At 48.7% G+C, this 9,644-nt stretch overlaps 1 protein-coding gene across 1 annotated transcript; it reads right to left on the minus strand.

Annotated features, from left to right (window-relative positions):
- Positions 1 to 5,002: 5,002 nt before the first annotated feature.
- Positions 5,003 to 7,626, minus strand: GPHB5 (glycoprotein hormone subunit beta 5). The gene is made up of 2 exons (XM_010116311.2): positions 7,423 to 7,626; positions 5,003 to 5,191 (listed from the first exon to the last, which is right to left on the minus strand). Exons 1-2 carry the CDS (start codon positions 7,624 to 7,626, stop codon positions 5,003 to 5,005), a joined length of 393 nt encoding a protein of 130 aa, XP_010114613.1.
- Positions 7,627 to 9,644: the final 2,018 nt, after the last annotated feature.

The following is a 9,644-nucleotide window of genomic DNA, read 5'->3' on the forward strand; positions in this document are numbered from 1 at the left end:
TGGAGATATTCAGTCTCCCGTCTTCCATCAATATTAAGGTTGTTGTTTGGTTGCTCTTTCATATAGAATTTATTTTTTTATTATTTAATAAGGTGTTCCTGGCATTACCGTCTGTGGTCTCCATTGCGATACCACGGCACCATAAAAGGATTTTTTTCTCCTTTGAATGAATATTTAAAGTGTTTTGGGGAGATGCCAGTGTGCAGCAGCCTCGTAGGCACTGGAGCTCTCTTGGCAGAGCAGCTAGGAGAAGCGTTAGCCATGTGCTGGGAGTTTTGAGGGGAGTTTATTATGCCCTGACAACCCTAACACATGGGTACCAAAACCCTTTGACAATCCCTTGCTGATGGCAAGGAAGATGATGAGCTGTGTAACCTGCAGCCCAGAAGAGAGGGCAGGGAGAGGCTGGAGCGAAAGCTAAATGCTTGAAGGGCTGAAGAAGTTACGTGAGGAAAGACAGTCCTCAAATGCTGGGCTGGAACCCAGACTCTGGCTGGCTCCAGTCTTTCAGGGATGCAGTGCAGAAATGTGGATCTTGTTTTAAAAAAAATTAAAAAACAAATTAAAAAACACAGATAGTGCCTTTGTTACCCACCTTTTCAATTCCATTGATTGCAAGACCAGAAGCAATCCCACTGATCAACTAGTCTGATCTTCAAATTAAGACCATAAATCCCACCATTCCTGAACAATGTCCCTAATACTGACTGGGCTAAAGCAACTTTTGCCAAAGAAAGGCTCTTTTTGCGTTCCCGCAGCTTGTGAACCTCAATGGGCTTCACCAGCCCCTGCCTGGGGCACCCGCTCACAGAGCAGTAAGGAAAGGTGGCAGGGTCTATTCCTAATGAAAGGGCACTGCAGCCCAAATCCCTGGCTGCTATAAAAGGATACGCCCCCAGAGGAGCCAGGACAACTCAAGAGGGCACAGCATGTGGCCTGGAATATGTCTCGCTCACCTGCCCTGGGAGGACGCTAGTATCAGTCACCGGATTCTCCACAGCCAGACTTTGTCCAGGAAGAAGCAGCGTGAAGGACCTGCACGTCCGGGGTTAAGGACAAGGCACAGAACGCGTCCTCCAGAGTAGAAATTTCCTAAACCACCGCCTGGGAAAGCTGGGCGGGAATAGCTGGGGAAGGACACCTCTACACAGCCCTAGTGCTTTCACATTTCCCTGAGTATCCGCTGCCGGATACCGTCGGCAGCAGGATATCGGGTGCAACAGCCCTTTGCTCCAACCCAGGGTGGCAGTTCCTACATTTTCATGTGAGTACAATAAGAGCAGAAGGGAGCTGCCTGTCCTGTCCCCCAAAGAGAAATCCTGTCAATGCAGGAAACACGTCTGCGAGGAGGCTTCCTGCCCTCCCCCTCACTGTAACTCAGGTTTGAAGACAGGGTAAAAAAATATCCCTACTTCTGACATGGTCAGTCTGGCTGGGCACAGGAGTGAGGGAAGCGAACCTCAAGACCCAGTGGACTTTTGCAGCCATCATATGACAGGAAAGTATTGCCAAAAATCAAAGCACTGCAGGACTGTGATGATTGCTGTTAAGGTTAAAAGAGCGACAACAAACCTGAGAAAATAAATTGAGTGCTGTGCAGGATACAGATATGACTCATCACAAGGGATCTTACAGCCAATCCTCTCCAAAACACACTGGGGAGAAAAGAAAATTGTCTGTACCATCACTCCCAGTGTCTGGAACGGAAACTGAGGCACAAAGAAATCCACTCATTTGCCCCTCCTCAGCTGACACGTTTATGGCAGAGCCAAGTACAGTCTCCAAGCGGCACAGTCATGCCTTCTCCTGCACCTTCTCCTTTCTGAGCTGGTAGATGCAGCCATCTCCCGTCTTGCAGAAAGCCTTTCACTGCAGCAGGGGTTTCAAGCTGGGGCTGCAGGACTGCAGTCGGTTCAGCGCCGAGGCTTTGGGAAGCTCTGGGCAAGCTTTGCTCCCTGCTTTGCAAGGACAACTCTCCCAGGGAAGTCAAGCTCCCCTTATAAATGCGGAGCAAAATTTCTTTCCCTTGCTTTTAAGTAGTGAGAGTCATGACAGATTAAATGTGCAGTGGCAAACAACACTTTTAAGGGGTTCAAGCCTCAGTCTGTGAGGATTTTTGTCTGATGCTGGTGGTCAGTGTCTGGGTGAAGGGGACAATCAATGTGCTACAAAAAAAAACAGTGAGGGTTTTCACGGGAGAGACAATATGTGAGATGTGACGGCCTCCATGATGATCATTCCTTGCAAAGTTCTGCACCAAAGACAGAAGGGCTGTTTAACTGCTTTGGATGAGTGGGCAGGTGGGATTTAAGGAGCATTAAAATGTCCACAGAGAGATGAAGGTGGCCTTTTGTGCTCTGAATTGTGTGGGCTATTTTGACTGCCTGCAAATTCTGAGCAGGACATAACATCCTAGCTGCAGCATAAAGGACATGAAAGCCAAAAGACCTGTTGGCAAGTATCAGAATTGGTGGGAATTCAACAGAATGAAGACCTTGTAGTGTAAGAACTTCTGGAAAAAAAGCCCCAGATTTGCAATTACCAGCAGCAGGAATGAAGTTGGCTCCTTGAAACTCGCTGTGGTGTGCCCACTTCTGGGAACCCACAGAGCTGGACGAAGAGGGAGGTGCGCTGGTCAAACAGATTGGTGGGCTCTGGCCTTGGCTGTGCTTTTGTCACCCACAGCAAATCCACAGCATCTCCGTTCACTTTTGCTCTCCTCTTCAAAAGACCATCTAGAAGCAGTAGCTTGGTTTCAGTCAATACATCCTTCCCACTCTCGCTCTTCCGCCTCCCAGTCTGCCTGCTACTCCATCAGTCAAAAGCCTCCTTCACACCCAGCAGTGTTTTCCTCTGAACACTTGCTGAGATTTCAACTGTCTCACCATATCTGCGTACAGTCCATATTTCCTCTTGGCGGCAAAGGAAGGGAGTTTGCCACTTTCTAACCCTACTTTGAATCCTGAGACGACAACACAACCAGACTTCATGAGAGAAATCCAGCAAAGGAAATGATTCACATCAGTACCGAGGAGATGTTTTGCAGGTGTTCTGGGAAAGAGTCTGCAGGGCTTTATACATATTCTACATGAGAAACCTCTATGCATAAATAAAAAGGGATACATTGCTTTAAATTGCTTTCCTACTACCATTTTGAGGTCTATTAAGGGCACAAGATAACTTGCAGGTTTCCCACTACAGCTGTGATGCCACTTAGAACAATTAAAAGGCCAGAGGGATTGCGAGACGCCTCTTGATTTTGTTTCAAATACAAAACACAAGGACTTTGTAAAGGGCAGTTAAACTCTCCATCAGCAGGAAACTGCTCCTGCTTCTGCGTGACACAGCAGTCTCCATCCCGAATTACAGGAGGTGGAGTGATAAAATCGCCTCCTTCCTACTCAACCACAGTGCAACTTCCACAAAGACCAAAAAAAAAATGACAGCACATAACAAATCACAGGTTAAATTAAATCTGCTCGGTAAGGACAGGACACTTGCAGAAGTTTCAAGCATGCATCCCTGGAAATGAAGGCAACTGCATCCAGAAGACAGGACACTTGACTGGGGGAAGGCAGGTGCAGATGCTGCTTTCAGCAGCGATTCTCTCCTAATGGCTATCCAAGAAGGTGTCTTTGCTTTGTAAGCTCCTGTGAGCCTCTCCCACTTGGCAAATCTACCTACTTTCACATCATCTCCCATTTTGTTTGGGATAGAAACAAGGGATGAACACAGATTTGCCCTCCTGCAGGCGGGAGTCAGAGGACAAAGGCACCTCTGTGGTTGCGGTGACGGGGGGCTGCGGCAGCTGCTCCCAGGTGTCCCCTCTTTTCTGTGTCTGGGGAGGTGTGAACCATCCTTGGGCAGGTCTGCTCTCTTTCCTCTCCTAGGCTTGTCTCACCCACATTGGCCGTGCTACTGGCCGCTCCACAGCTTTCCTGCGAGCAGGTCTGGCTGCCCCCCAGCTCTGCGAGCATCCTCAGGGGAGAGGAGCAAGTTTCCATGGAGCTGAGCAGGGCAGGGAAGCATGGGAATGCCCTTTGTAGCCCCCTCTTTCCCACCACCTCAGCCAGGGGCTCATTGAAACCAAACCACGATCGTTGTGTTTTGGCTTGGTTCCTCTTAACTCCGGAAATTATCAGGAGAGACTCCTTGAGCTCCACAGAGTCCCGCTGATTCTACATTAAGTCAGGTGCCCTCCTATCCCTGGACAAAAGCAGATGAGAAGATACGCATTTTGGGGTTTACAGATTTAATGTGTTTCTCTCTTTTTTTAATGAATTGTCTCTTCTAAGGCATTTTATTTTCAACAGAATAGCTCCAGTTAAGCAAATCACTGAAACACGTGCTTAGCTGTAAAAGTTCACTGATATTAAGCAAAACGCTTAATCATGAGCTTAAGTACTTTGCTGAGTCAGGGCTGAGTATGCATTCACCCTAATTTCAAGGTAGCAATTTGGATACCTATTTCCATTTCATTGGCCTTAAGGCCTTTTCTTTGACAGTTATTGCTGATAGACCTCAGGGCAAGAAGGACTAATGGCAGTGGGGAGGTGACGGAAATGTTGGTGATTGCATTTACATTGCTGGGAAGGAGCTAAAACCTGGCACGAACGAAGAGGCAGTTACCGAGGCAGCGATGCCTTTGTGGCCTGCTTCCACCCCCCAGTGACTGTTTAGGCCATGTGCACTTTGTGCACAAAGATCGGTCACGCAGTGTGAAAAGGCTGTAAGGAAGAGAAACCGCATCATTTTATTTATTTTTTTACTACAGGATTTGCCATTATAAGGCTGCGTACTACATTTCTACAGCAATAATGCTTTGGACAGTATGAGGAGAGGGGATCAAGCCTCATCTGCCCAGAAAAGTCAATGATTAAGGGCATTACAGGGTGACATCAAATTCTGGACTGACTTACACCCTCTGAGATGCTGGAGGTACCAGAAGTAAGAAGCCAGGGAAGAATTTGGCCCCTTGCCACCTGACCTGGAAAAGGAGAGCTCAGGCTGTCTCGCATTCGGTGGTAGCAGTGGAGCAGATGTCGCAGTCGCAGCGGATGGCTACCGGGTAGGTGTAGAAGGGATCCACGTCAGGGGCACACTTGGGCAGCTTCACCGTCATCATCTTGGTCTCGTTGTAGGTGCAAACACGGTGGTAAGACTCGATGTAAGGCGGTTCCAGCATCGGCTTCTGTGGGGGAGAAATGCTGGCCTCAGGCAAGTAGCAAGACCAATATCTGGAGTCCCAGTTTCCTCAAGGGGGTTTGGTGTAAATAGGGCAGCCACTGGATCAAGATGGTAGGGGCCACAGAAATAATTTCTAGGCTACATCCTTCAACACCTACCTCTTGCAGCCCTGCCATGGAGGGAGTGGGTGCCTGCGCATGTTTCTGTTTGTTTAAAGCATAAAGCTCTGACTAAAGCCGGTTGAAGGAAGAAAAAAGCTTATCCAAAAAGCTGGTTTTCAGCAGAACACTGGCATATTTCATGTTTCAGCCAAATGAGCACATTTGCTAAAAGCAGTTGCTTTCTTCCAAAAGGACTGATTTTCCATCAAAGAAAATGCGTTCTGCTGGAAACCTTTCCATGTGCACAAGCTGCCTAAGAGCAGAGGTGCATCCAGGTGCCGAAAGGCTGTTCTTTCCCAGCCAAACCAGTCTTCCCAGTCAGGCTGCAGGTCCCACAAAACCCAATGGATGTGCACTGTGGGGACACACTCAGCACAGCAGCCAGCACAGAAGTCTGCAGTTCCTCATGAGAAAAACAGCTTGGCCAGAGACCTCGTCCATCACAAGATGAGAGCCTGAAGACCCTGAAGTCCAAGCTCCCACGTGGTATCACAGTGGCATTGCTTTTGCTATGAAGGGAGTTTTTTCTTGACAGGGGCACCCATTTTCCAAAGACTCCAAGAAAGGGCAGCACCAACAGGAATGGGAACCCACAGTCATCCTCTCCCTTGCACAGATGGGAAACAGCGTAAGGTAACACAGCCAGGAGACATTTTAATTTTGTTTTTCTTTCCCTCTGTGCTGTTCCCCAGCCTGCCCTGGGAACGCAGAATGATGGCATGGAAAAGAACAGATGCAAAGTTTCAGCAAGAAGATATCCAGACAGCCTCCCTCCCACCAACCCCCCATCCAAGTACATCGTGGTGCTCTCTAGAAGCTGTTGAGTCTACAACTGGATGCATTCATCTTAACTACATCCCAGTGGTATTGCAGTACGGTAAGAAAGTCTGCAAGGTCTGTGCTGCCTGAGGAGCTTGGGAGCAGGGAGAACCAGCCAACAAGAGGTCCCTCGAAGGAACCCCATTCCATCAGGGAAATCTGGCAACCAGTGGCCTTTCTCCTCATCCCACCAGGCAGTGAAGGGGACAGTCAGAGCTGGCACACAGACCCTGGCTCCTCCTCTGGTCACTGACACAGAGCCCTTGTCTTCACGTGGTCAAAATCCCTCTGGAGTCACTCAAAGCTTCCCTGAATAAATAAAACTGGGACTGGCCCCTTGAGCCTTCCAGTGGCAAAAAGAAGATGACGGTCTGGAACTTGTTCTCTGAAGTGTGTGTAGACATGGTCTTTCTTTCTCCCTCTGTACGCCCCCAAAACATAACTACTTCTTATTTATACAGGGCTGTGACTTAAAACAGGACCAAATTAGAAACAGACATTATCTCTGGGGTTTGCTTTTTGGAACAAAATATATTACCCATCAGTTGGAAGCTCCATCTTAATCTCCAAGGAATTTTTTCCAGTAAAGTAATAAAGGCCTCCCCTCCTTAAGTGTTTAAGCTGTAAGAGGCTTTCAAATTGCATAACAAAAGTATTACATAAGTGCCTCATTAATATCATCACATGATGCGCATCCCCATTTAAGGCAGTGGAAGGAGGAAGGGAACAATGTAGAGCAAAGCGCTCTACCAACAGCAGTAGCAAGGGGGTCGTGGAGTGGGACACAGCCCTTGTCTGTTTCATAGAGACCCACAAGCTACTTAATGTTTGGTGGGCTTCTTTTGAGACAGCGGCCTTCCAGTACCTCAAGGGGGCCTACAAGAACACCGAGGAAGGACTTTTGACAAGGGCATGTAGTGATAGGACAAGAGGTAATGGCTTTAGACTGGGAGAGGATAGAATTTGATTAGAAAGAAGGAAGAAATTCTTCACTATGAGGGTGGTGAGGCACTGGAACAGGTTGCCCAGAGAAGCTGTGGATGCCCCACCCCTGGAAGTGTCCAAGGCCAGGTTGGACGGGGCTTTGAGTGACCTGCTCTGGTGGAAGGTGTCCCTGCCCAGGGCAGGGTGGTTTGAACAAGATGATGTTTCAGGTCCATTCCAACTCAAACCATTCTACGAATATTAGCAGGGGAAGCACCACCCAGGGATGTTGATGCCAGCCAGCCACCCTCAGCCCCGAGTGCAGCCTCACCTCCCAGGTCTCGCAGCGTCCCCAGCATGCATCCGTTGTCACCCGCAGTGCTTTGCAGCCGGGTTTCCTGGCCACGAAGGTGAACTCGCGCACAGCGCAGCCAATGAAGGTGCGCAGGTCGATGGCAGAGGTCTTGACTGAGCCGCCATGGCTGGCCAGTGGCAGGAGAAGCAGAGCACCCAGGATCATGCAGTGGAGCTTCATGCTGAGGCAAAAGGGAGAGAAATGAAGGGTGGGAAGAGCCAGCATGGTCCAGGAGGCAAGAAGTGCAAGTGCACAGGCTCAGCTCCAGGGCTGGGACGCCCCTTCCTCCCTTTAAACACACTGTTCCTCATCCTCATTCAGCCTAAAGGAAGATGGGCAGATGTACGAATGAGGGGTCACCTGCTCCCAGAAGGGGAAAGTCTTAGTGAAAAGGTCGAACAGAAAGCAGCGATCTGGAGACTTTCCCCGCAGAGCAGTGCGGTTTGCCTGGAAGAGATAAAGCCACCCACCAGTGCCTCAGACCTACTGAAATCCTCAAATTGAAAGTTTACTTTGCAGCAAATGCCGTCCTACCACCCCAGCGAGGTGGTCCTGAGCTTCCACCACACCAATGGCTGGGCAGGACTTTAGTTGCTCTCTCAGACAACACATATGTGTTGTTGGCTAAAGACCCTGGCCATGCTGGCCCTGGCAGGGTCAGTCTGAAAGGGCTCTGTCTGTCCATCTGTCCATCATCCACACCTACGAGAGGCGGCAGGTTCCCTACTTTGCTGCAGAGGGAGGAAGCAGCATGGCTGCTGCTCCACGCCCTCAGTAGGGTAAGGTCTGTAGGTAACACCAGCATTTTCACAAGAACACTTAATCCTGGTTTTATCCCACTTACCTTTTAGGAGCCAAGCTTCCCTGAATTTGTGCTAGAATCTCTGGAGAGGGATCAGCACCTCCCAGAAGTGTGACTGGAGGTGCCATTACCAATACCCTCAGAGCTGTACTTGTGCTGCTCCACTCCCAGGGCTGCCCTCAGAGAGGTAAATGCAACTGTTGGTTGTCCCTTCTGCACACACTGCCCTGCCAGCTGGCTCAGACCCAACAAAGGCTGCTAAGCTGGTGAATGGAGCTGGTGAGTTGGAGAGGATGTGGCCAAGGTGACCAGAAGAAGCTTGAACTCCTCACACCTTCTGAGCATCAGCCAGCTCCCTCTGATACTTGCTGCCATTCTATCTCAAACCATTGGTGAAGAAAGCAAACAGCCTCTCTGGAAAACTTTCCCTGTCGAAAAAAAAGAGAGCTGGAAAGTAGCTCTAAGCCACAAGATCCATTTTATACCTCACATACTTGCACTGCATTTTAAAGCGTCCACCTAGAAACCCCAGACTTGACATTTAACGTTGAGAAAGCCAGCCACTGCATGGAGTACACAGACTGGTGTGCGCTGGGCTGTGTCCTCAGCTGGACAGACTTCAGTTAAGCGAGCTTGGCCTGCCTTTCGCCTAACTGATGTTGGAGTCTCTAGGCTCCTGTTAAACCAAGTGCTTTATGTTTGCTAAATCAGAAGCTTAGATCAGCACATGGAGTTTGCTACAGTGAACCCTCTGTATCTGTGGCCGTGCATACGCTATAGTCTTAGATGTGATTAAATGAGGGTATGTTTATATATAAACTTCAACAGAGTAAAAAAAAAACCTCAAAGTTCCTTATTTTTAAAAGCAGGCGTCTGAGAGCAAAAGAGACAAACTTCAGAACAAATTGAACATCTATTCTTTGCAAAACTTGCTGCTTTGTTTGTGACCCAGAGCTAGGACATGGAGCAAACAGAAGCACACTCACCTAACTTGTTGGAGTCAGATCTCCTTCTGCAGTTTTTAATTGCAGACGGTGTTCAGGACGTCAGAGTGAGCAGCAAGACACCCGCACGGCAATCTTTGTCAGCTTTGTGCTCGGTAGATCTCCCTAGCAGCTGCTACTGGGTTGCTTAATTGCTCGAATTTATAGAAAGGGTCTTGTCAATCAAGAATCAGGGCAAGACAGAGGCAGATCCTTACTTGAACTACCTGAGGCATCAAAGTCATTGACTGTAAAGTAAGCCTCTCCTTTCCAACAGCAATTAGCTTAAAGGCTTGTGCTGGTTTTGGCTGGGGTAGAGTTAGTTTGTGTCACAGTATCTAGTATGGGGCTATGTTTTGGATTTTTGCTGGAAGCAGTGTTGATAGCACAGGGATATTTTAGTTATTGCTGAG

This window comes from Chlamydotis macqueenii, chromosome 5 (genome assembly GCF_036417535.1).
Source record: "Chlamydotis macqueenii isolate bChlMac1 chromosome 5, bChlMac1.mat, whole genome shotgun sequence".
NCBI lineage: Eukaryota > Metazoa > Chordata > Aves > Otidiformes > Otididae > Chlamydotis > Chlamydotis macqueenii.

Excerpts from the sequence above, each read along its gene's own strand:
- GPHB5 (XM_010116311.2), bottom strand. The coding sequence starts at position 7,626 with ATGAAGCTCCACTGCATGATCCTGGGTGCTCTGCTTCTCCTGCCACTG. Across the intron at positions 5,192-7,422 it reads GACGCTGCGAGACCTGGGAG|AAGCCGATGCTGGAACCGCC; the intron begins GTGAGGCTGCAC and ends TCTCCCCCACAG.